At 56.3% G+C, this 26,400-nt stretch overlaps 1 protein-coding gene across 2 annotated transcripts in view; it reads left to right on the top strand.

Annotated features, from left to right (window-relative positions):
• GLIS1 (GLIS family zinc finger 1) overlaps positions 1-26,400 on the top strand; it is a 230,067-nt gene that overhangs the window by 199,806 nt on the left and 3,861 nt on the right. Inside the window, exons 4-7 of one of the 2 annotated variants that reach the window (XM_043575035.1) lie at positions 8,127-8,288; positions 12,844-12,942; positions 16,694-16,820; positions 21,419-21,575. In XM_043575035.1, coding sequence (XP_043430970.1) covers positions 8,127-8,288; positions 12,844-12,942; positions 16,694-16,820; positions 21,419-21,575 — 545 coding nt within the window. Of the gene's footprint in view, positions 1-8,126; positions 8,289-12,843; positions 12,955-16,693; positions 16,821-21,418; positions 21,576-26,400 lie in introns of both variants that reach the window. The other variant, XM_043575033.1, reaches the window with a different exon arrangement.

The following is a 26,400-nucleotide window of genomic DNA, read 5'->3' as shown; positions in this document are numbered from 1 at the left end:
GAGTAGACCTCAGCTCCCGGCTGGCTGGCCTTTCAAGCTGGCCAAACACAGAATTATTTGACATCTTGGAGAAGAATCTGGCACTGCACATCCAAATCATTGTTATAAAGTAAGTTAAAAGTTTGCACAAAAATGAGAAGTTGATCCCCGAATGGCCTGCCAGACTGTTGTAACCCAATATATTTTACCCTTAAACCAGAAATGTGTTTGTTTAGAAGCAAGTCACTGGCAAATGCCAAAAGTGGAGGCATTTCCTCCCCTGCCCCCACCCATGCCCTGTTCCCCCAAAACTCCCTCCTTGCCCTTTGTGTCCAGATTCTTAGCCAGAGCATGAGAAACCAGGCCCTCGCTCCTCTTCGGCCACAACAGCGACAGGGAGGAAACTTGACGTTCGCTAGACGCCTACCGTGTGCCAGTTGCAACAGTAGTTAGTGGCAGCCCCGTTTTAGAGAGGAGAGAAATGGGGGCAGGGATGGGACACGATTTGCCCAAGTTGGTGACTCTCGGTGGTGGAGCCCCCGGGAACAAGCCTCTGTCTGCGCGACCTTGGGGTCTGTGGCATGCGGCGCGTTGCCCTACATGTGGAACGGCACTCTTGCTCTTTCCCCAGGGGCCAGAGGGAGAGAACGGTCGTGCTCAGCACCAGAGGTGTGTCTGGCACCGTGCTGGGGCTTCCCCGAGTGATCTTGCTTAGCCATTCGACAGATGAGGGCGAGGCTCAGAGAGGGCAGATTGCTGAGTGAGGGGAGCCCAGGCCTGCAGATTCTGACAACTGACCCAGTGCCCTCCCCCCACCCCCAGCCAGAACTTAAAGGGCCCTTTGGCTCGGCCTCCCGGGCTCCTGGGATGGCTCCCCCATCTTTCATCTCCTGCCCTTGGTTCTGTGAGCTGCACGCAGCGGTAATGGATTGCAGTGGACTTTTTTCAATTAGGTTCTGATTCTCCCCTGCCTGTTACTATAAAACTCCAGATGGTCTAGGGCTTCACGGTTCCCGGGGTATTTTCCCCCGTTATTTTAATCTTCTCTTGTAACACGCCCCACATGTGGAAACTGGGCCTTTCAAGACTCTGTGCTCTGTGCTCTTTCTTCTCTGCTCTGCCGCCTTGTTTTTCCTTTCTGTGCGGTGGTATCTCCTCTCTTGGAGGGCGTCCTCCTCTCCCAGCGTCGGCTCTACATCCTGGGCCGGGCCTGGCCTTTGCCTGGGACTGGAACCCAGGATGTGGGCCCAGCTGGAAATCCTAGTAATAGCTGCTGAGTGCAACCCCGTGGTTGGTGCTTTACTCCTGAGGCAATGGCCAGAGTGTTTAGGGACACATAGGGACAGACTGGCACATCAGCCATCGAGATCAGACCCCAGCTCCGCCGGTTACCAGCTGTGAGTTGAGCCAGTGGTGTCATCATTCCGAGCCTCAGTTTTCTCATCTGCACAGGGGGGCTAAGAAGGAGGCTTATCAGCACAGCATGTTGTCATGATTAAATGACACAGCCCGTGAGACACACACAGCAGCCGGCCCTTGGTAGGTGTCCGAGAGGGTGTCCCCCAGTCACTTACATCATTCTGAATTCACCTGTTTTGTCTTACGATATATTTTACGTTTATGCATCATAAAGTAAAGAAGAAATCCCTAACACCCATTTCTTCGCATTTTTTAGACAAAAGTCTTTTCTGTTTCTTCTCTCCTCTCTTTGTGCCTCCTGCCCACAGCAGCTACCCTCTCTGCTGCCCATGGCGTGTGAGCCTTTGTTTCTGGCCAGATAAATGTGTTGTGTGTTTGGTTATGTGAGCTGGTGTGTTTCACATTCACCTCAAATAAGACGGAATGCTGCATGCACCCTGTGGTTCACGGAGACCACCCACCTACTGTGTGCCCAGGTGTGCCCGAGTGGTGCCCCCACTTATGGATGAAAAATCTGGGCTCCGGCAGAATGAAGTGAACTTGCCCAAGGCCATCCAGCTGGGAAGTGTGGATTTGCATCCAGGCTGCTCTGATACTGAAACACGCCGGTTTGGAGATGGGAGTTGGAGGGGGCGGGCACCACCAAACTGTCACCGGGGACCAGATCACACCAGCTGGGATGCCGTGGTGAGGATTTGTACTCCCCAGGCACTAGGGAACCCGTGCAGGGTTTGAGCAGGGAGGCACTGGGACAGACCTGTGGGCTTCAGTTTTCGTTCTAGATCCCAGATATCCTGTGGGAATGAGTTGAGAGAGGAGGGGCAGGAGGCAAGATGGTGGCTAGTGCAGTCACCTGGGTGAGGAATGCTGGGGGTGTGGACCAGGGCAGCGGGGCAGCGAAGAAGAGAAGAGGGTGCACGTGAAAGATGGTTTAAGAGGTGGCATTTCCCTGACCTGGTGGCCGATCAGATACAGCGACCAGGGAGGAGGGAACAGGTTCCTGGCTCAGGCATCTAGGTGGAAGGTGGGAGGTCCAGTTAGTGGGGAGTCTAGCCAGCAGCAGTGGCACCGGAGTCCCTCCAGTGAATAGCCTCGGGCCACCCCATTTTCTGGGCCACATCAGTGAGTGCACAGGGCAGTTTCTGTGATGTCTTAATGGGATTGAAAAATCCCTAAACTTACCTGCTCTAGAATGGATCACCACTGCATGGGTGGGAATGAAGGGAGCCCCCGAATTCCCATTTCTACTTCCACCTCTCCTTCCCTGCTCCCCTTAATCTCCAGAATATTCAGCACCCCTCCCAGTCTCCCTGTGCTTCCCACCCTGTTTGTCCAAACCCTGCCTGGGCGTCAAGTCCCGGCTCCTCCAAGAAGGCTTTAGCGACCCCCGACCTCCCCAGCTAGAAGCCCCCTGAGATTAACCCCTTCTTGGGGCTGAATACATGTCTTTCTTTTGGACTTATGGGTCTTTTGTGGTCTTCTTTGCCCTGAAGTCTCAGTTCCCAGCGTGCCGCCAGGCACAAAGGGGCAGCTGAGTGAGGCAGAGGATATGAATCAATGTGCAAAAAGATGAGAGTGAATTCCAGAAGTGAATAGGTGGAAGCCTGGGCAGGTGCAGATGGGATACCAGCAGTGAGGGTGAGTGATAAGGTCGGGGGCAGGTGGATGGGGTGCATGAACAACTTTCAGAGTCAGGGGGTCTGTCTGACCTGCTAACCTCGGGTTGAAGATTGAGGAGTCCCTTCTTTCTGCGAGAGAGGGCAGTTCTGACTGTGGCTTGGCCCTTCTGGTACAGTAGGGACAGTTCTCCCTGTGCCCCCCTTGCAACAGGGTGAGGGATGCCCCAGGAGGTCTGCTCTGCAGGGTTATATACCTCAACATTGACAGCCGGGAGGAAGGGGTCTGTCTGTCCAGGGCAAAGTCTGCCTTTGAACCCCAGGGGACCGGAGTGTTGTGGGAGGAATGTCAGGAAGGCCCTTGTGTGTACCTCCTGGGGGACAGACCCCATGGAAGCATCCTTACGTCCTTGGGTCACAGTGGCATTGCCTTAGGACCCATCTTCCACCCCACTCAGGGAAACCAAAGCTCAAAGCCAGAAACAAAGCCAAGACCCATGCTACAGGACCCTTCTGCTACAAGATGCGTGTGTCTATTCCAGCAGCATCTGCACCCCCACAACACAACAGTGGTGGGGCACCTCTCCATGCTGACCTCCCAGCCCCCACACGGCCAGTAGATGGGGCCCCATCGGGCCATTCCCACCCCCAAAAGGCTGCCTTGCTCTCATTAGAGGCTGTTGCTGGCACCCAAAGGACACCACATGGGGTTGCCATGGTAAAACCTGACCTAGGCTGGTGTTTTTTTCTGAGGGCAAGATAGAAAGAATCACCACCACAATAACAGTGATGACATTTACAGAGTATGTCCTGTGTGTCATGCACACATGCACATCGTCTCGCCCCACAACCAACTCCGTGAGCTGGTTTCTGTCTTCGTTTTACCGAGAAAGACACTGAGGCACAGAGGGGGCGCTGACTTGCTGGACTTTCTGCTTTCCAAGTCTGGACCCTTCACCCCAGGCTGTGTGGCATCAGACCCTAGAAGGCCTCCAATGCTAAGGGGATTGACTGGCTGTGAGAAGGCATGATGAGCCCTAGAGAGTCTTGAGTGGAGGTGACCCACCTAAATGTGCAGCGTAGAAATAGACTCACAGAGCGGGAAGGGCCGTAGGGGTGTCTGGTGAGGCCGCTGGCTGTAAGGCAGCGGGGAGGGGCTCATAGGAAACTCAGATGGGCAGGCTTCAGCTTTAGGCTTCCAGATCCTGGATCCCCAGGGTAGAGAGACAAGGGGAGACAGACCTGTCCAGGATGCATATGCTCCTGTAGAAGTGGAACCAGGACAGCCCTGGACACCTGCCCCTCAAGCCCCCATCCCGTTCCCCAGTCCCCATGCTGCTCCAGGCCGCAAGCCCAGGCTAACCGCCCCCTACACCTGAGCCAAGGGGTTTGAAAGCACAGGGTGTGATGGGATGGTTAGTCCAAGCTGCCAGGCCGGAGGAGGAGGATGGGGAGCAAGGTAAGGGGTGAAGGAGTGAGAAGTGGAAACGGGACATGGGGAGATGCGGGAGCCCACCGTGCCACACACACACACACACCCCCTTCCACTCTACAGAGGGGCAGGCCCGGGAGACGCCACCCCAGCAGAATGCCACCTGCTGCTTACCTGCTTGGTGACCTTGCCCGGGAGCAGCAGTGACAACACTAGGTGGGGACTTGGTGCTGAGCTAAACACTTAACCTGGCACTCTTTCGTTTCGCCCTCACAGCCACCTTCCACAGTTGGAAGGACTCACCTAGTTTTACAGATGAGGAAACTGAGGCTCGAAGGCTTGGAGGGACTCCTCCCGGAGCACTCAGGGAGTTGAGCAGCCAGGACACAAGCCCAGGTTGTCCCACGGCAGAGCGGTGTCTATGACTGCCGTGCTGGTCCCCTGAGCCCCAGCTCCTGGCAGGAGGAGAGGAATATTTGCCCCTAGGGCTGTGGAGGGATACGAGGGCACCCTGGTGACAATCCTGGGCCCAACAGAGAGGGTGCACATAGGTGTGAACCCACAAGTGTGCCATCCTCCTCTCTCTGCCTCTGTGGGCCATCTGTGCGGTGCTTGAATGGGGAGGACCGAGTGGACCTAGGCAGCTGCAGACAGAGCCCCCATGGCCTCAAGGTCCCTGGCATGTCTGGGTGCTGGCCTCATGGGGGAGTTATTCTGCCGTGGTACTTGCAGCCTCCTCACCCTGGAACAGTCTTGATGGGGCAGCCACCTCTCCCCACCTACTGCTACTACCTCTGGTCCCACCTCGGGGGTTCTACCCCGATAGCTGCTTGCCGCACCCCAGCCTGGGACTCAGCTCTGGGAGGTTCCGCGGGTGTGGGGTTAGGACAGGGCTGGGCCAGTGTACGTGGGCGTGACACAGACATAGGGCACAGGTATCAGGGTACTTCGATGGACACTGGAGGGAAGGGGGTGCACTCATAAGGGCACGTATGTCCCCAGGCCTGGGAATTTCTGTTCGTGCTCCCATTGGCTCAAGTTTCTAACCCACCCTTTGTCCCGTGAATGAGATGCCAGCCCTGCCGTCAAAGGAACTCCCAAACCCTCAGCCTAGAGGCATGGTGAGAAGTGAATGTGCAGCAAAAATCTTCTAACCCCTAAGCTCAGGGTGTGACCAAGGAGGGGCCACAGAGGTTGGGGAAGCTTCTCAGAGGAGGTAGTGCGTAGCACCTCTAGTAGACATCTGCAAGATGAGTGAGGGAGGGAAAGGCATTCCAGGCCCAGGGAAGAGCTCAAGCAAAGGCCCAGGGGCATGAAAGTTCCTGACACATTGAGAATCACACTCCCATGCAGCTATAGCAGGACACACGGTGGGTGTGCAGACAGGAGAGGCATCGGGGCTGTGGTGGAAGGCCATGAACACCAAGCTTGCAGATCCTAGGCTTTTGAAAAATGTATGAATTAGAATATCAACGAATTGGAAGGGAAGGTGGGGTACCCAGGAGGGGTACAGCTTGAACGAAGCAACACTGCCGAGACGGAGGCTGGCCAGTGGGGAGAAGATGAAACACCGGTCTCCAGGGCCTGGTGGACGCCCCCAGAGTCAGGAAAAGCACACAGCACATTAGGAGTCACTGCCCCTCGGCCTTAGATGTCCACCCTTCTGGCATGGGCCAGAGGAGGAACAGAGGGACCGGCTGAGTGCCAAGAGGCAGCCCGCTTTCCAGCTGTGGCTCCTCCACCTCATTTCGGGGTGAACTTGGCACAGGGCCATTGCAGGAGAGCAAGGGAGTAGTTGTGGCCTATTTATTCCCCAAACAGGATTTCCTCCTGGTTTTGATGCATGGAAAAGGCGCACCATCTGGGCGAAGGGGGCGGGGCAGGCTCTGAAACCCGGCTGCAGGCGGCCTGTCCCGGATGAGCCCCAGTAGAGCGAGGCCTGCCGTTGTGGCCAGGCCTTCAAGGGAGAGACAGACGTGAAGGGAGCTCACCCGAGAGAGAGTCATGGTCTCTCGAGTCTCTGTCCTCGTGTCTGTCCTGAGCTGGGGGATGAAACTAATGATTTGGGCAAAGGAGCTGGTTCCTCTGGCCTCGTCCTCCTCAAGGGTCACCTCCCCCTGCCCACCTGCAGGGAGTGGGCGTAGCAGAGCCACCTGGCATCAGTCGTGGCCTGCACCCTGTCGTTGCCATGTCACAGCCCTGTGATCACCACACGAAGCCTCTGTCCCTGAGGTGTTGAGGCCTCACACTTCAGAGTGATGGTGTGGTTCAACACCTCACACCACGCCTGGGTGGACAGAGCAGGTTCGGGTGCGTGTCGGTTCCTCTTCCCACCCCGTGGTGCCCACCACAGGAACACCGGCCTGGCTGGGCCCCCCAGACACTGAGGAGAAGCAGGAAGGAGCGGCCAATCACACGAGGGGACCAGGGAATGTGCCATGGGGCAGCATTCAAGCTGGACTCTGAAGGCTGAGGGGAGATTGGATGGATGGTTATGAGAAAGAGGACGTACCTTGCTGAGCAACTTGTGTGATCTAAGGCTTGAGATTGCCTGGTGGGCTCCTGCCGTGTTGAGGGTGTGGGTGGGAGTCGGGAGGGGCAGGAAGGTGTGGAGGGTGCAGGGCTTAACATTTTTTTTTTAACGTTTATTTATTTTTGAGAGAGAGAGACAGAATCAGAAACAGGCTCCAGGCTCTGAGCTGTCAGTGCAGAGCCCGACTCAGGGCTCAAACCCACAAACTGTGAGATCATGACCTGAGCCGAAGTCGGACACTTCACTGAGCCACTCAGGCATCCCAGGGCCTCAGGCGGAGCAGCGGGGTCCTGTTGTTACCTCAGAGACCTCGGGTGGTCACGTGGGGAGGAGTGAGCAGTTAGAGGATTCTGGGGTGGCAGGCGGGAGGTGGACAGAGGCTGTGGGACGGAGATGGGGCGGCCTGAGCCATGGGAGGAGGCGGTGCGTTTGTTGCTGTCCACCCCCACTCCGGCCAAGGGCATCGCTAGGTCTGTGCTGTACCCGCTGCATGCCCACCGCCCAGCATGGGGCCTGGTACATGGTGGGCACTGGACAAATAGCCAAATGATAAATCAAAGACCCTGAGTTTACACATACGGTTGTTACTCTGACAGCAGTCAGCACTGATGCCGCACTCCAGGTGGACAAAGCCCTTTGACAGTCATCGTCCCCCCACCCTGAGGCCCTCATATCAGCCCTGGGTGGTGGCCACAGGGTCTCGAGTTTGTAGGCAAAGAAATAAGGGACAAGGTGGGCCAAGGGACAGGCACTGCCCAAAGCCTCACTGGGACAGAGCCCCACTCAAATCCAGGCCTTAGGTTCCGAATGCGGGTTGTCTGCACCTGCTGTCCTGTCTGTCCGTTCAGGGTTGCCAACAGCCGTGTGTCCTTTCCACATGCCACTGGGATCCTTCCAGATCCAGAGTTGGAAAGACCGCTTTCTTTTCTAGCACCGGGAGCCATCTCTAAGTCAGGGGAGTACTTTTTCTGGACCCACCAGGGCTTCCCAGATATAGTCTGGGTCCTGATCACTTCACGGGGAGCTGAAACAGGGCACCTGGAGGCCTTAGGCAGGACTGGGGGCAGAGGAGACGGGGGGCCATTTCCAGGCTGAGTAGTGGGCCCTCCGGGGGCTGCAGAACGCCCCTCACCAGCCTCTCCTGCAGTTCGAAGGCTGCAGCAAGGCCTTCTCACGGCTGGAGAACCTCAAGATTCACCTGCGGAGCCACACGGGCGAGAAGCCATACCTGTGCCAGCACCCAGGCTGCCAGAAGGCCTTCAGCAACTCCAGCGACCGTGCCAAGCACCAGCGTACCCACCTTGACACGGTAGGCCCGAGGGCAGAGGCCGAGGGGGAAGGGGTGTGGGAGGCGTGCACAGTCCCTCACTCGTCTGATGCAGGGTAGCACCCAGGGTCCTCGCAGAAACCCTGCCTTCGTCCCAAGCGCTGGGCGTTCTGGGCAGGATGACGGCATGCAGGGAGAGGGAAGTCTCGTCCTTGTAGGACAGTTAGTAGTATCCCTGGCGTCCAGCCACTAGACGGGCAGGAGCAATTTTCCCTCTCCCAGTTGTGGCAGATGTCTCTCAACATTGCCAGATATCCTGGGGAGGAGGAAGCAAACTCTCCCCGAGTTGAGAACCACTGCTTTAGTCTGTGGATACTGGCCCAGGCACCAATGGCCAGGCATGTCCCCATGGAGAGAGTGGGCTCACCACCCTCTTCCTCTCCCCGGGCCTGTCAGCCAGCCCCAGAGCAGGCCTTCCCCGCTCCGCCCACCCCACGCCCTCCGTGCAGACAGTCCAGAGCCTCTCCAGAGCTGTTCTTTACCCCCTGAGCGTGGTGGGTGAGGGGTTGAAGTGAGCAGGGCCTGAGACTCTAATTCTGGTCCCCAGATACCTATATGTCCACCCCCTTTCCCTTGTTTGGGCCAAACTGTGACAACCTGCAGCTCTATCAGGGTCAGTCTCCCCGTTTTCTCCCATGCCTACAGACCTCAGAGGTTAACAGAGCACGTTCTAGAACATCGTGTCCACCATCTCATACTGACCAGGCCAGTCAGTCACGATGCCATTTGACAGATGGAGGAAGCAGGGCTCCAGGAGGTTCAGTGCCCCGAGCTGGGCCTCACACCCCTCTTACAGGGCCTGTGTGAGGGTGTGTGTGCAGCCTGGTAGGAGCCCAGCCCCCATGTACAGCAGGAGATAGTTCCACAGCCGGAGTCCATGTACCTGTGCTCTTTGGGCAGATGTTTGGGGAGCTGTACTGGTCGGGGGCTGGGAGACCCGAGTGGCCATCCGGCCCAGCCTGTCTAGTACCAGATACACAGATGAGGAAACAGAGGCCCACAAGGCCGACTAACCCCTCCAGGGTAAGTTGGAGGCCACAAGACAACAGCGGTCAGAGCTGGAGGCCCTCTGATCCAAACCCTTTATTTGGATGTGAATAAGCTGGGAAAGCCAAGACCCAGAGAAGATGGTGGGGAAGGGGGTGGCAGAAAACATAGGGAGCTCAGTGTTTTGGGTCCCAGCCAGGCCCTGGGCAGAATGTTCTATACATTTTCTTCACAATCAGTATCACGTACGCTCTCCCCGAGTTTAATGTTGGCAACAACCCACAAGGTAAGGGCCATTATCCTCATTTTGCAAGGAAACTGAGACTCAACGTTAAGTCACAGACTGTCACACAGCTCCTAAATGGCAGAGTCCAGTGGCCCTTGCTGGAAAAGCCAGTGTATCGGCCACCCTGGAGAGGTGGAATGGAGTACAAGGGACAGGGTAGGAAGGAGGAGCCCTGTCCCCGGCTGAACCCGACCCTTCTCTCCACCCCTCCCCTCTCAGGCTGCATTATCACAGGCTTTGTTGGAGACGCAAGTGAGGAGGCATTCTAACAAACCCCTGCCTTCATTACCTTCTCACAAGCCCAGCCCCTGGGGCCCATGGCCCCCACCCAGGTCCTGAGGGGCACAGTTTGTGCCCAAGCCTCCTGGTTACATCTCCCAGAGACCACAAGGCAGCACCCACAACACCAGGCCTCTCTGCACGCCCCACCCCCAGCCTGAGCAATGTCCCTCCAGGCCTCTCAGGGTCACCTACTCTGACTTACTCCCTTCCTCCCTCCCTCCTTGCTGCATTTCCTGGACCCAGCCCCAAAGCAACAGGCCTCTGGCCCCCACTTGGTGTGTGAACAGAGCTCTGAGGACTAGGTCAGGTCAGGCCCAGAGTGAGCCCACGGGGTTATCTCAGGCCTTCATCTCCCCAAAGGTCCTGGTGAAGCCTGTAGGTACAGCCGCCAAGCCCTGCACCCACAGCCCAGAGGCCAGTGGGTCAGGCCCATGCAGGCTGGGCCTTGTTTTCCAGAAGGGACCCCGTCATGTTCCCAGCTCCCCTCTGGCGCCAGAGATCGGAGGATTCTCCCCACGGGCAGGAAAGTGGAAGAACAGACTAGAGAGAGCCAGCCAGGTTTTAACTCTGGCCCTCCACCTGGGCTCAGAGCTCGAAGAAATGCCCCTAGCCTCTCTAGGCCTCCATTTCCTCAAACACCTACATCATAGGGGAATCAACTGAAATGATGCAAAGACAGGCTTGACACACGGTCTGCACGGCAAATGTGAGTCCCTCCTTTCCCTCCTCTGACTCGCCGACTGAATGCTGAGCAAACCCTGCCGCACGCATCCCCAGGCACTCAGTGTGGGCTTTCAGTCCTGACTGCCACGGCCCCAGGGGGCGATGGTCTCTCCTTTGCCCAGACGAGAGGAGGCCTCCTAACAGAGTGTCACTGGCACACTCTTACTGCGAGATCTTGGACAAAGCTTCAGCCTCTGTTTCCTCATCTGTGCTTCGGCCGTGGCACTGTGTCCTTACTACACCATCACGAGTGTCCTTGTTACTAACAAGGCTTCGGAGCTGGGGCAGTGACTCCAGGCCTGGGGCTTGGCTGCTGCTTGGGACAGCCACAGGGTTTCCTGAGGGCTCACGGAGGAGCGGGGCTGGAGGAATGTTCTGCACACGTCAGGCCCTGGAAAAACAAACACAGAGATGGGCCTCGCGCCCTTTCCAGGCAAGCGCGCCTGCACACACGGAGCTCTGTTTGTTTGCTTTTTGGCAAAAACGTGTGGATTTGTATCAGCATCCCCCGGGGACGGGGCCTGGGGCAGGACAGGGCAGGGCCCATGAGAGAGAATGTCTCTGTGTATGTACGTGCATGTGTTGGGGTGGGAGCAGGCCCATAGCGTTGTGTGCATGTGTGTGCGCGTGTGTGTGTGCACGCATGTGTGTGTGTGCAAGCATGTCTGTCTCACGCGGCTGGGGAGGGCACGTCTGAGTGTGCCCTCCACCCTCCTGCCCCACACCTTCCTTTCAGCGCGGCAAGCCTCTCACTTCACTGTCTCTTTCTTTTTGCTCTCCTCCGTTTCTTTAACCTGGCAACTGTCCGTGGCAGCACCAAGGTATGGTCATCTCTTTCTGCTTGCCCCTCCCCATGAGGTCCCTGGGTCTGCAGTTGGAGTGGCCTGTCCTCAGGCCAGCAGGGACAGAGTTGCCTGAGGTCTGGGGTGGGGGAGGGGGGCAGTTCCACAGGGGCATGTCTGACAGGGACATAGTGGTCCCCGGTACTTAATGTGAGAGGCACCGCATCCTGCAGACACCCTCCCTGCCAGTTGCTAGAGGCCGGAGGGCCCTGAGCAATCAGGACCACTAGGTATAGTCAAAAAGGGAGGCCTTAGGGATGGACTGTTTCAAGCCTCAGCAGGAGCCCCTAAGGGAGAGCTCAGAATTCAGTTGGAGCAACTTCCTGGGTCAGTCCCTGGGACCTGAGATGAATCCGAAGGGATCATCCCCTGAGGAAATGCACCACCTGGTAGAGAAGGACACTGAACAAACCCAGAATTGCTGGGTGCACAGTGGTGCCCTTGGGAAGATCAGGAGGTAGAGACAGAAAGAAGATTCCAGGAGGGCTGGGTGGGTGGGCACACAAGGACAGGGGCAGGAGGAGAGGTGAGAATTTCAGTAGGCCCAAGTCACAGCGCGCCCTCAGTACCGGGAGATGGGCTGTGTCCGAGGGCACGAGGGAGCCATGGAAGGATTTTTCAAAGGTGAGAGCATGGCCAGGTCTGTGAGAAAGGCTCTCTGGCTGTGGTGGGAGGGGAGATTGGAGGCAGGGAGAGCAGCATGAGGCCCAGGCAGGAACAGGGGAACAGGGGAGGTGGTAAAGGGTATGGATTGGTTCTACATGAGCAGTGGGGGCCCCTAAGAGGAAGTTCACAAAGGGCACAGACCCCCAGCCTCCCCAGGCCTGTGTCTGAGATCCACCTTCCCCCAGCTTCCCGTGATCATCAGAATGAGGATCTGGTTTTCTCATGGTCCAGAGAGCAGTCTGGCATCTCTGGACCCACTACAAGGTGTGATTAGTCACTCCCAGCCTGGGGCCCTGCCGTACTCCAGCTTGGTCCTGTGCTGTCCCCTCTCTTCCCCTGCCCCTCCTCTTCCTCTCCAAGGCCGCCACCTCACTGTACTCCTTGTCCACTCGCACCTTCTCTGCAGCCGTGGGCTCAAAGGGTGTACTCTTCTCAGAGCCACTGTCAGAGCTGGGAGAATCCTTAGAACTCAGTTGGCCCCATTTTGCAAGGGAGAAGAGTGAGGCTCAGAGATGGGAGGCGACTTATCTGAGGTTCCAGCACGAGAGTAGAATGGAGACACAACCCCTCCTTCACTACGAGGCTGTGGGCAGGGCTGGCAGAGTTGGATCCTTCCTGGCTGGGGACAGAGAGGGAGGGACAGGGTGTGAACCTGCTGCCTGCCCCCTCCCAATTGCAGGTCACACAGTATGACCTTGGGGCCTGGCAGATGGCCCTGACTCACCCCACCTCTGCACCTCTGATGTTACAGAAGCCGTACGCCTGTCAGATCCCTGGCTGCTCCAAGCGCTACACGGACCCCAGCTCCCTCCGAAAGCACGTGAAGGCCCATTCAGCTAAAGAGCAGCAGGTGCGTAAGAAGGTAAGACGGTCTTCGTTCCAGGCCCACCTCTGCAGATGCCCCGCTGGCCTCCCAGACACCTGTCCAGCATCAAGCCAGGTGCCCGCACTCCTTACGTGCATTCACCCACACGTCCGAGGATGGTCCTGTCCATCGTCCGGGATCTGCCTCCCACCTGGCCCCAGAGTTCACTTCCTTACCTCCAGCCGGCCAGACATCTATCTGCCCACAGACCATCCACCGGCTTCTCTGTCATCCATCTGCCCACTCGCCATGGCTCGTTTAGTAATACATGAGGTAGGGCCCCATGTAGGCACCGAGGATACAAAAATGGAAAACCATGGTGTCCTCCTCCAATGGAGACCTGGCAGGCAGAGATAGACATAAAGAGATAATTCAATATAATATAATAAAGATGGCAATGGAAGGATGCAGAGAATAGTCAGGGGCACAGAGAAGGGTGGGAGCAAGAGGGTCCATGGAAGAAATGACATGGGGGACAGTGGACTGCAGTTGTGTGTGCTCTGGAGCCAGCCTGCCCGTGGCCTTGGGCACATCTCTTAGCGCCTTTCTTCTTCATATTCCTCAACTGTCAGATGGGGGCAACAGAGGACTTGTGTAGAGGGTTGCCGTGAGGCTTAAACTAGTACATCTACAGTAAGGATGTAGAACAGTACTTAGCCCAAAATAAAAGCTCCGAGAAGAAGTTGGTGCATGTTGTCATTAAGCACTGGGCAGGCCAAGACAGTAAGGAGAGCGTTCCCAAGAGTGACTAAAGCTTGAAACAGCAGGCACCTTGCCTGTCTCAAGGCCAGGCAGCTATGCAAGGAGGAGAGGCGTCCTGCGGGGAGCAGACGTGACAGGCCCAAAGCTCTGCCGAGGAGTTTGGGCCATCCTGAGGACAGTGGGTGTCATCAAGGGGTCTTAAGCAGAGAAGGGATGTGTCACCTTGAAAGATGGCTCTGGGGGCCATATGGAGAATTGGTTGGGGCTGGTTGGGAAACCTGAGGCAGGGAGGCCACTGCTGGGAAGCAGGAGAGGTGGGGGGGGGGTGGCTTGGGGCAGAGTGGGACGGCGGGCGGGGGCGGGGGAGAAGGGGGTTGGCAGAGGAGTAGCAGAAACAGATTCTGGGGGGCAGGATGGTAGTGGCCCCCTTCACCAGGACAGGGGGTCTAAGGAAGAAGCAGGCTTGTGGGAGAAAGCATTGAGTTCTGTTTGGACAACAAGTGTGTGAGTCACAGAGGGACCCAGTGCAGCAGGGGGATGGGACAGCTACTTGGTGCAAAGCCCACCTCTCGGTTCATCCCGCATCTCCAGAAGAGCACCAGGGCCATGTGCGGTGGGTACTTGAGTGTAAGGGAGGACGGGGGCGGGGGGGGGGGGTGGTGAAGAGAAAACCAGGGCCAATCCAGGGACATCAGCGTGACAGTGGACAACAGAGCAAGGAGAGCCTGTTAATTTGCCCTGCAAGATTTATGGAGCACGTACTGTTTTCCGAGATACAGCTGCAAATAAAGCAGAGAAAGTGTAGAGGCTGGAGAAAGAAAACTACTTCAGTCCTGTGGGGTGGGGGCGTACAGAGATGGGTCTGGGACAGGCAGGCCTCAGCTGGGAAGACGTTGCAGGGGCACAGCCAGGCTTGAGGCTTTGGTCTTCATCCTGCAGGCAATGGGGAGCCACTGGAAGCAGAAGAGGAGAGGAGGGACACCGTCAGAGTATGCACATGAGCTTGCTGGTGAAAACACCACATCTGTATTCACTCTGGTGAGGGAGGGACGAACCTGAACCTGAACCTGAACCTGAACCCAGCGCTGAGCCTGGTGTTTCACACACCGTATCTCATTTAGTCTTCTCTATGAATCTAGGGGGTGGGCAGTTTTTAATCCCCCATCTTAGACGTGGAAACTGAGGCCCAGAGAGTTAACAAATCTGCAGGGTTGTGCAACGCAGGAGCGACGGAGCCAAGGGTCCCACCCCAGACCTGCCTGTCCCCGGGGCCTGAGCTCTCTCTACTGATCTCAGGTTAAAGGGCCTGAGCAGGGACAGGGAATGGCCCGGGCTCCATGCCAAGGAGGCCTCTATCCCGAGCAGACTGGTGCCCGAGGACCAGAATCCTGCCCTGGTTTTCCCAGGCCCCATGCTTGGCTCGCACTGAGCCCCAGGGACCTGGGGCCGCAGATCTGCAAACTTCCCAACCATAAGCATCCATTAGGAGCCATCGGGGACGATGTATCTTTCTGGGTAAAGCGACCCTTGTATTATGACAGCTCCTTGGCAGCCCTGCTGCGTTTCAGAGAGAATTAGAAATGCTTTTCTTCCTTAATTCTCCTCTCCTGCTGCTCCTAATCCGATCGACATTGCGGTCTGCAAGAACATGCCTTGGCCCTCTTTTGCCAGAAACTTAATTTACATGGAAAACAGCTGCTGGGTCAGGGAGCCGAGGGCCCATCAGGAGGCTGGGCACGCCTTCCCCAGGCCTGGGTGCTAGCCCTTCTGGCCTGGGAAGGTGGAAAAACCCTTGGGGCTGACTCTCAGCTGCTGTGTGACGTGGCACAAGGCTCTCACCTTCTCTGGGTCTGTTTTGTCCCAGGTGGAATGAGGATCTGGACAAAATCTTCAGGGCTCTGAGAGTCAGGCTTGGGGACTTCCCTAGGAGAGGGGCCCCTTCCCTTCCAGATGAGCTCCTGCCTCATGGCCCGATGTCCCAAGGGCCTCAACTGGCCACTCCCTGTCCCCATCTGGCCTCTCTGGGAAGGCGAAGACATTCTGGGCTATGGAGCTCGAGTCTACCTTAAAGACGGCTAAGGGTTGTTGGCCAAGGATTTGCCCACCCAGGCTTGTTCTCAGCCAGTGACCTCAAGTCCATATATGGATCCAGCATGCCTACTGTCACATGACCATGTGGGACACGGCCAGCTGGGGTCAGCCAGCCCCTTCACACAAGCTTGTCCATACCTGTCATCTCCTTACTCCACCTAGCAGCCTGGGGGGTGGTGGTGGTGATTGTCGTTGCTTATTACAGGCAGGGGAGAGCCAGAGAGGTTAAGGTATTTGTCCAGTGTCACACAGGGAGGAAGAAGAGATGAGAGTGGAGTTTGAACTCGGGTTGCCCTGGACTATTTCCATCATGCCTCATACCAGGAAGAAAGGAGGATGGGGGCAAGGGGGAGAGAAGGAAAGACACTCCCTGGGTGCCCACTGTATGTTACTCTGCCCACATGAATTCATTGTGGGGCAGCCCCGAGAACGGGCCACACGGAGCTCTGGCTACCTGCGGGAGGCCCCAGCTGCTGTACTTTGACACCCTTCTGGGCACATGTGTGAGGCCATGGCTCCTGTAGGCTGCTCCCAGCCAAGGACTGAGTGTGGCAGGCCCTGCAGAGATGCTGATGCCTGGGAGACACAGGACCCCGTGACTTCCAGCACACTTCAGCTCCCTGAGGACTTCTAGTCTAGAAGCTTCCACCAAACTCCTTCCCCACTCTTCCCTTTCCCAGACTGCCCAGCTCCCTGGTTTTCTCTCACACAGGCACTTCCCCTGTTAAAATCCTTGCATGTTCACTCCTAGTGTTTGCTTCTCAGACCTGAACTAACCCAACGTATACAGTTCGCTCCGTTTTACAGATGAGGAAACTGAGGTGCAGTGAGGTGAAGGGTCTTGCTCTGGAGCCACCATCCTTGCCCTGTCCCCTAAACCGAGGGTTGCCGGTGGGAAGATGGTCTCGTGCTAACACCCTCTCTCCCTCTGCTTGTTCCTCAGCTGCACACAGGCCCTGATACTGAGGCTGACGTTCTGACCGAATGTCTGGCCCTGCAGCAGCTCCACGGGTCCACACAGCTGGCGGCCGGCGAGAGGAAGGGTGGCCGCGCCCCGGAGCTGCTCCCAGGTATGCGTGTGGGGAGGCAGGGGCCAGGTGCACAGCCCAGGAGGGCTCTTTCACAGCCAGCCAGCCCTGCAGGAAGACAGTGATGCTCTGTGGGTGCCCAGGGGCCGGTGGGGGGCACCCGCTCCTCTGACATACCTTCCTTCACACTCTCGTGTGGCGCCAGTGCCCAGGGGAGGAAGCCCAGGATCCTTTCAGCCTGGCCTTCGGGGCCTCACGGGGCCGAGGCACTCCTAGCGGCCTCCCACACCAGCCTTGCTTGGCACGTCAAACATAGTTCCTTGGACATCCCGTGCTCCCTCTTGCCTCTGAGCCACCGTATACGCCCTGCCGGCCTCCTCACCCCAGCCCTTCACCGAGGCAGCTCCTGCGCTTTCTTCAGGCCCCACCTCAGGGTTCAGGCCTGGGCTTCAACCTAAAGACCCACGTGCTCCCCACCAGATCTCCATACCACAGCTTCCGGCTTCAGAGGAGAAAACTGAGGCTCGGAGAGGGTGGGCAAATTGGTCCAGATCACTTCCAGCTTATTCAATTCTGTGGCCTAGAGGTGGAGCCCCTCAACCCCCGGAACCCTTCCGGGCCATCCAGCTGGACACTCAGAGCCACTGGTCCAGCCGACATAGCCTGTCTGTCCTCCCCAGGAGGCCGCAGGCCGGGAGGCGGGTCTCGGGTCCGGCAGGAACGCTTCACTGCGTGGCTTGCGATGTGGCCCGAGGGCGGATTCCAGCTGACAAGACTCGTGCTCTACCCTCCCCATCCCACAAAGAAACCACAGTATCAGAGCAGAAAGCTCTTCCCACCCTCTGGGATTTCTTGAATTACTCTAACCATTTTAGACATTTCTTATTTTCTAATTTTTAATGCTTTCCCCTCAGTGTTGAGGTAGCAACAGATTTAAAACTATGTCGAAGCATTTACCAAACAGCCTCAGGGAGAGAAGGTGTTTACACTTTTTCTGGGTTGCCCTATCCTCACATAGGTCCACAAGGGCAAGGACACCCCGGGAGAGTGGATCTATGGAGAAGGGATCACACCCTCCTTCCTCCAGCTAGAGGCTCCTCTGCCGTGGCTGTTTCTCACAGCGTCAGATTTGCTAAAACAGCTGGTGACAAAGAGACCCAAGGGATAACAGGGATGTGTTGAGGATACTGAGGCTCGGCAGAAAAGAGGGCTGTGACTGATGAGCAATGGCTTCCTTGGGGAAGAAGTCCTGCAGCCCTATCATTTTGATCCTAGGAGGATTCAGGATTGGGCAGGAGGAGGACTGACCCAAGGTCATCTGGAGAAGTCAGCAGCAGATCCAGGCTAGAAGCCTGTTCTCCCAGATACCAGGCCAGGGCCTCTCCCAGGGAGAAGGGCTAGGCCAGCAACAGCCACCTCTTGAGCGCCCGCATGGGCTGGTCACTAAACAAACATCATCTCATTCAGTCCCCATGAGCCCATGCTGCAGTTGAGAAACAAAGTCACTGAGGCCGCAGCATGGATGGTGGGGGCGTTAGGGTAATACGCCTATGCAGGCCTGCTCCAATAGCAAGCGAGTGGTGTCCTCCTTGCCTCAAGCCTCAGTTTCTCCCCCAGACCTGCTGTGACAACAGATGTGATTGTGACGCGATCACTTATATAAACCCGCTGTGACCGATAATTTTTGTCATCATTATTATTCTTGCTCATCGTGAATGAAAAGAGGAACCATTTATTCACCCATCTCCTAATAATTTACAGCCAGCATTTATTGAATATTTTTCACCCCAGGAAGCCATTCTAGGGGTTGTACAAGTACATGTTCACAGAATCCTCACGTCAGCCTTATAAAGTACATGCTACTATGCTCTTTCTTTTCCAGATGAGGAAACTGAGGCCTCGAGAGGTTAAGTAACTGTTTGCTGATGTCCCACAGCCGGTAAATGGCAGAGGCCAGGCTTGAACCCGGGCCGTCTGGCCACAGGCCCTGCCCTTAACCAGAGAGTCTGCTGCCTCCCTGATGTTGATGCTAGATCTCACCATCCTGGGCACCCGCTGTGTGCCAGGCTCTGTGCCGGTCCCTGTCCTCAAGCTGCTTCCAACACAGCAGGGAGACAGGGACCAACCAGGAGAACCCAGAAGTCCTGGATCCCTCTGGGTTTCAGTGCCAGGTTCTTCCGCAGGCAACACTGCAAATGCTTGAGACACAGTTGGGAACAGATGTTAGGGCCAGAGGTTAAGCGCTCATGGCTGATGATTGATGATGCTGATTTATAGCCTTAAATGGTGCATTTGGGGGAGAGGCCAGCAGGCTCCATGGCGTCCTCCTCCTGCTGCCCCTCATGATGACTCCCTCCTTGCCATCCACTGTCTGTCCACTGCTTGACCTGCCTCGTTCACACACTCAGTGGCCCACCCTGTGTCTGTCTGCGTGGCGTTGGACAGTCAGGGCAAAAGGCAGGGGGAAACGGGACAGATTCAAGGAATGTTAGGTCAGAGAAGTCCAGAACAGAAGAGTTGAGGACAAGGGAGGAGCTGGCAAGGATGACCTCAAATTTTCGTTGTCTGATGGTAGGAAACTCCCCAAAACCTGTCTCTCATCAGGAAGGACGAACTCACCTCACAGGAAACCCTCAGGAGTTTTTCTGGCAGGCTCCTTTAGCAGACCCAGGTAACGTGATGGGCAGCGAGGATGTGAGAAGCACGAGGTCGGCATGGCTGAGGGAGAGAAAGCAGGATTTATCAGGATTCTAGGCCTTCCTAGCTGTCAGGCCCCCAAATTGGTTCAAGATGGCAGGTGAGGAGGTGCTCCGAAAAGTGGTGAGCAGAGCAAGCCGTGAGCAGCACCCAGCCAGGCTCCATCCACAAAATCTTCTCCAGTGCCTTCCTGACAAAGCTGGGGGGTGGGGGTGGGGGGAGGATGGGTGGTAAAGGGTGGTGGTGGATAGATGGATGGGCAGGGCTGTCCATGGGCAGAGTTCCCTGAGACAGAGGGGTAAGGACTGCAGAAGGGAGGAAGGCCCCCAAGAGCCCATTTAGAGCACTGGGGTCTCACAGGCCAGTGAAGCCTGGACCATAGGACCCTACCTGGCTATCTAGGACGTAGCCTGAGCCGGAGCCCCAGGCCATTTCCTGGGCCTCGCTTTAAACAGACTTTCTTTTGGTATCACTTGGGAGGCCTGATTAGCTGCGGTTGAAGATTTGAGCTTGCAACCCCTGCCCTGGCCTCCTCAATCCCCGGTCGTAACTCCCTGAATTGCAGGCCTGGGTGACAGGGGCCAGCCTGAGACAGGCTAGCCTGGAACGGCAGCCATCTGACAAGGTGAAACTTCCTTCTTTATGTGGTTTGTGCTCAGATGGTCCTCGTGATAGGGAGCCTTGGGTCTCGATCCGTGATGACCAGAGTAATATTCAAAATGTAACAGCTGGCCCAGCTGAGCTCTGACTAATCAGCATGGACACCGCATCAGGACGGCTCTGCGTGCGGCCCCCCGGTCTGCAGAGTCTTCCCAGGGCATCAACTTGATGGGTTGATTTCTAGGAAAAGGATGTCAGTTTCTATTAAAATACAAATAAACGTGGCCAGATTTAAAAAGGGGAATAAGATTGGCCCCATTTTTTTTTTCAGATAAAATGGAGAAAAACACGGAACCCTTGCTGAGTCCCTCCCAGGCTCCAGTCCCAGAGTAGGGGTCCGATCTCCCCTCTAATTGGGGTTCCTTGGTGAAGGCATTTGGGAAACACTGGCGTCAGTAACTGCTCTCAGACCGTCAGGCCCCTGGAACGACATCTGACTATGACCTAATGTCCCCCATTTGATTCTTCCCCCACCTGTCTTCTTAACAAGGGTAAGGCGCTTAGGAGTAAGAGGTGACAAAAGGTGGTATCACCCTGCAGGTGTCTTCTAGAGGTTTAGAATCGTAGGCTAGAGCATGGCCGACTCCTCTCCTCAGTCAGGACCCTTGTGCAGTGTACAGCCTGTGCAACCATCTCTGGTTGTACAACCATAGGTCTCCTAGGCCGGCCTGCCATCTAGCTAGCACAGCCATCCTCTATTTGGGGTCCTTCACAGTGGACATCCAGGCTGTGCTTGCACATCTCTGGGGATGGGTAGTTCATTTCCTCCAAAGGCGGCCCATCACCCTCCAGCGGCTCTGCCCGTGAGAAGCCATGGCCAAGCCCTGAGTTCCTCTCAAGCTTCTCTCCATTCCAGGATCCATGTCTGCCTCTGGGGCTGCACAGAGCAAACCTCTTCTTTCTCACAACAGCCCCAGAGACTTGAGGCAGCTTGCTCCATGCAACCCTCCTCCCCCAAAACACACGTGTGGGCACACACACACGCACACGTGCACACGCACACGGCCTGACCACCTAATGCCTCTGACAGCCCCTGGTAGTCCACCACCTACCCTGCTTTCAGGGTAGGCCTCAGCCCCACATGCAGCCCTTCAGCCAGGGTATGAACCGCAGCGTGGAGCCATCGTCTCCCCGTTTGGGCCCCTAACCTTCTGTTAATACAACCTTGATGGTTTCCTTTTGTGTCTTTCTCTTTCTGTCAGCAGGCACACAGCTCCGGGGTCATTCACAGCCACCTCTCGGGAGTGGCCGAAGCCCAGTGATATTTGTTTGCTTTCCTTCAGGCGTATATCCTGGCTCCATCACCCCCCATAATGGGCTCGCATCAGGCATCCTGCCCCCCATGCACGATGTCCCTTCCAGGCACCACCCACTGGACGCCACCACCAGCTCCCACCACCATCTGTCCCCCCTGCCCGCGGCCGAGAGCACCAGGGATGGGTATGTACAGCCAGCCAATCCTCCCTCGGCATAGCGAGCAGGCACCTGCGTGGGACGAGGGCGAGGACAGGCGTCCCGCGCGCTAGATGGTCGCTACTGACCACGAAAGTAGCCAGCATTTATGCGGCACATACTGTATACCGCACCCTGTACCAAACACTTGCCAGGCACCATCTCATTGGCGCCTCACGGCGACCCTAGCAGGTAGATGGTATTGGCATCTGAACTTTGTGCCGCCTCCCCTCGTGTGCGCCTCAGCTGTGAGCGCAGCCGTGGGAAGACGCTGTGCACCCGCACCGCATTCCAGACTGCCGTACCAGGCCTCCTTGGGAGTCTCACCCTGGCTTCTCTTCGGCTCAGACCATGCGTTTGGTGAGCAGACTGCCCGCTGCCCACACCAGAGGTGCTCATCCTGTCCTCACCCCCACTTCTGGCCGCTCCAGCTGTGATCATGGTTCAGCCTGCCGGGCTGTCCCGGGGCCCTTGCTGTAGGATCACTGCAGAGAGGAGTAGCCTTTTCTGTATTCAATGTGGTTCCCATTGTGGCCGCTTAATCGGCTGGAAATGGTGAATGTGCTAATTGCTGGTCCCTAATGCTGCCAGAATCTGTTTTCCTTGCAGATGGGCAGAGGGAGGTCACATAGCCCCACCTCCTGCCTTGCCTGCCACTTTCACTTATCGCTAGCAGGACTTGATCAGACTTGGCCCCCAAGGCCTGACCTCAGTACCTGCCTCCTCCTCTGCCCTTCCTCCCTAAGGCCACAGCCTTAGCCTTGGCATTGGCCTGGCTGTGCCTGGGACCAGCCCGGCTTCATCACCAAGTTTGTGGCCCAGGGCTCCGAACTAGGCTCCTTCTGCTACTCACTCATCCATTCATTCGGTGTCCGGTTCCTGCGTCCTTGGTGTGGGCAGGCCCTGGGCCCGGTGCTGGAGCCGCCGATGAGCCCAGTCCTGGAGGAGCTCACCATGAGGAGGGGAGATAGAGCCGCAGGGATTGACCACGTGGGACAAGTGCTCTGAAGGAAGAAGCAGAAGGGGCTGTAGAAGCCCAGAGGAGAACCCAGTGAGCTGGAGGACGTCAGGGAAGGCTTCCTGGAGGTGATGCTAAGCCGGGCCTCTGAGGTTAAGTAGGAGTTGACCGAGTGGAGAGATTGGGAGGGACTAGCCGCGAGAGTGTAGACATGGTGAGAGCTTGGCGTGTTCTGGGAAACATGAACCTTCGTGTGGGGTGACAAGCTCAGGAGGGAGGTCGCTAGGGACAGATCACGAGGCCTGCGGCAGGAGTGTATCCGAAGGGTGCCGAGCAGGGATGTGGTCAGTCCGGGGAGGAGGGTGCAGCCTGCAGTGTGGGGCTGGTTGCCAGGGCAGGCATCAAATGTGGGTGGATGGCAGCCTGGGCCAGGGCTGGTGGGTGGGGAGGAGGAACACCAGGAGGCATTAGTGAGAGAGCATAAGCAGGGCTGGGGAAACTCCCACTGGGCGGGGAGAGGAGGAGGGAGGAGCCACCAGAGATGAGCCCCTGGGGAGGCAGAAGTGCTGTTCACGGAGCAGCGGAGCAGCGGGGAAAGTGGGAAGACTGTGAGTGGGGGGAGAGGCACGAAGAGGCTGCCTGATGGGGCTCAAAGGGGGGCCCAGAGAACCAGGCCTCCCTGAGCCTCAGTTTCTTCCCCTATAAAATAGGTATTAAAATACCCTCCTCTAAGAAGGTGGTGAGGATCAGCCATGCCTGAAATACACATGCCTGGCATTGTATGTGTCATCTGGGACAGGTTCCACGGACACTACCCACCTCCCCACCCACCGGCTCAGGCCACCTGCTCACCCACCAGCCGGCCCCAAAACATCTCCAACCAAAGAAAAATAAACCACAGAGGCCTTTCCCTGCTCAGGCCCGTGCTCTCTGCTCCGCCTCATTCATCACCCGCCTGCCGCCTGCATAAGTGCCGGTCAAGAATTCCTGCAGCGAGAGGCAGAGTGATGACAAGACCAGGACAGCCGGGCCCGCCATCCGCCTGCCCTTGCCTACGGGAGTGGGAGCGAGGGCTCGGGTCACCCCAACAGCCAGGCGCCTCGGCTCCTTGGGCTGGGCTGCAGGAGAGGAGGGCCCTCAAGCCCGACACCAGGCCCAGGCCCGGGCCCGGCTTGAATGGGTTTCTTTTTTCAGCTCCTGAGAAGAGAGGCAAGGCGGGGAAAAGGCCTTCAGCCTCCCCTTCCTGCCAAAGTCAACAGGGAAGGCCACTCGCGGCTCCCCGGTGGTTTGCTGGGACGTTTAAATAGCTTGACAGAATTATCTGATTCACTCAAAAATATGCTAAGAGGGCCTGACTTCATGACCAAATTTATTTACCCTGGCTCAGAGTAGACGCCGAATAGGGCAGTTTTTTTTTTTTTTTCCCCAGCCCCATACGAGGTATGAAGCCCTCAGTCTGCCAAGCCAGTGAGGTTTTATATTAATTTTTATAGGTTCCAATTGAAGCAAAAATATTTGATTTAGGAATCATTTGCATGACTCAGAAGAGGAGCTCCAGATGATCTTTTTTTCCTTTTAAAGAGTTCAGGTAGAGCAGCGTAACCTCAGCCTTCACGTCTGCTGTGGAGAGTCGTGTTCTGTTTAATTTCACTGGCTGTGAAGGTGGCAAATGTGAATTTATGGCAGGTTTGAGACAGGAAAAACAAACTTTGAGAATGCGTGGTTTTTTTCCCCCTTCAGATCTGGTTCTCCTTAATTCTGCAATGCTGTTAATCTCTGGGTTTTGTAGCCGAGTGATTAAGGAACCCATTTGTTAGTATTTATCAGCTGTTTGCTGTGTGTCAGGCCCAGTGCTAAGCACAGAGTGCCTCAGAGGCAGAGACCTGGCCCTCCCCACGAGCTCCCAGGGGAGGGGACGATCAGGAAGTCAGGGAAGAGCTGTGTGTGGGTGCCAGGATGGGGTGGGTGTAAGGCCAGTGGACCCCATGAAGAGGGCTTGAAGGAGGACCCACCCCCCCGGCCACGCCACGGCCCAGCCTCTCTGGGCTCAGCCAGAGAACTTGTCGTGAGGACACACAGCTCGTGCACAGCCCTCTACAGTTTACAGACTGCAGTGGTAGACCCTGTCCCACTTGACGGCCCTGTGAGAGAGGCCTAAAAATGTTAATGATGACGATAATGAGAATTTATGGAGCTTCGATGAGGATTCAGTTCATTAACTTGAGGTTGAGGGGTACCTAGAGTGTGTTAGATGTTGGGCTGGGGACTAGGGACCCAGGCCTAAGGCCCTCCCTCTGTCTTCAGCATGCTCACAGTGGTGGGGTTCCAGACATGTGAATGATGGCAGTGCAGCCAAGGGGCAGAAACGGCAGGATGCCCAGGCTGGAGGGAGCAGATGGGGACCCAGCAGAGTTACAGACGTGGAGCCCACTGGGCTGTCCCCAAATCTTTCTCTGTTTCAGAGAAAGGCACTGATCTGTCCCTTTAACCCATCATGTTTTAGAGGGTAGGCAAGGGTAATATTCCTGGCCTGAAAAGGTCACCTATAGCTGTGACATTGAATTTATACTATATTTTAATGTGGATGGTCCAAAATCCCAAATGCCAACAAGAAGATGGACTCTTTGAGCCACCCCCCACCCTTTCTGCAATGCACATAAGTGCTTTGTAGGCTAGGAGCCTTCAGCCTGGTCCCAAGAGCCCCTAAGTCCATCCGACCTCAGGGCCATGTTGGTTCCTGTGAACAGACTCCAGGGGCTTAGGGGGCAGCGTGAGGAAGGAACCTAGTTCACAGTGATATGCAGTCCAGTTAGATGACCCACATGGGCTCAGCTGGGTTCAAGGTAACTGAACAGCTCTACACTACTACAGCCGCCTTTCAGAACATGAGCTTCCAGAGAGCCCAGACTTGGGCCTGTACCACCTCGGGCTCTGTATGAATGGAGGTGGTGAGCCCCCCATCACAGGATGTATGCAAGTGGAGGGGAGATGTCCAGGGATGGAGACAGAAGGCCCCTGAAGGCAAGGCACACTGTGCAGGGGAATAAAGCCCAACTTGGACATCAGACCTATCTTCTAGTTTTCTTTCCCACATCTTTAGAATAGCGATGATGATTGATGGAGTGGCTGAGAATACCTCTGATGTCATCTTGGGTGCTTTGTCTGTTTTGATTTATTTAGTTTTACCCTTGTCATAACCTGTGAGGTCAGTGCTGTGCGGCCGGGAGTTGGTGAGCAGCCTCTCTGAACCTTGGTTTTTTGATCTGTGAGGTGGACACAAGAACTTCTCTCATGGGGCCTGAGGCGAGACAGATGCTCAATAAGTGGGGACTGGAAGTGCCATGGAATGTTCTCCTGCTAAGGAAGCACGAGAGCTTTCAGTGCACCTGCTCCTGGGCTTGTCCTCCAGAGGCGGCCGGAGTGGCAAACACAGAGGGAGAGTGTCAGGATCCAGTGGGGGAGGCTGGTGGTTAGCCCTGGGTGATAATAGTAAGTGCACCAGGGGGAGACACAGCCACACTGTGAGGAAACCAAGGCTTTAAGAGACATTAAGCAACTTGCCCAAAGTCACGTGGCCAGTGAGAGCAGATGGGTAGAAAACAGTTTTGTCAACTCCAAGGCCCATGTTTATAACCAGTGTTCCTTGCTGATTTCCAGTCCTAAATGCCAGATAGAAGTTCTTTACTGATTCTTTTGGATTCTGAAGCTCAGAGGACTTAACATTTAATTCCAGTTTGAACATACTCAGAAGTAAAAGCTTCCTCTTCTAACTGCACTGTCTTAAGTCAGAGCGGAGCAGATAGTGAGCTCAGCGTTGCTAGAGGGAAGCAAGCAGCAGCAGCCATGCCTCTGGCC

The sequence above is a fragment of the Prionailurus bengalensis genome, chromosome C1 (genome assembly GCF_016509475.1).
Source record: "Prionailurus bengalensis isolate Pbe53 chromosome C1, Fcat_Pben_1.1_paternal_pri, whole genome shotgun sequence".
NCBI classification, from domain to species: Eukaryota; Metazoa; Chordata; class Mammalia; order Carnivora; family Felidae; genus Prionailurus; species Prionailurus bengalensis.
This window is presented reverse-complemented; position numbering and strand designations above follow the sequence as displayed.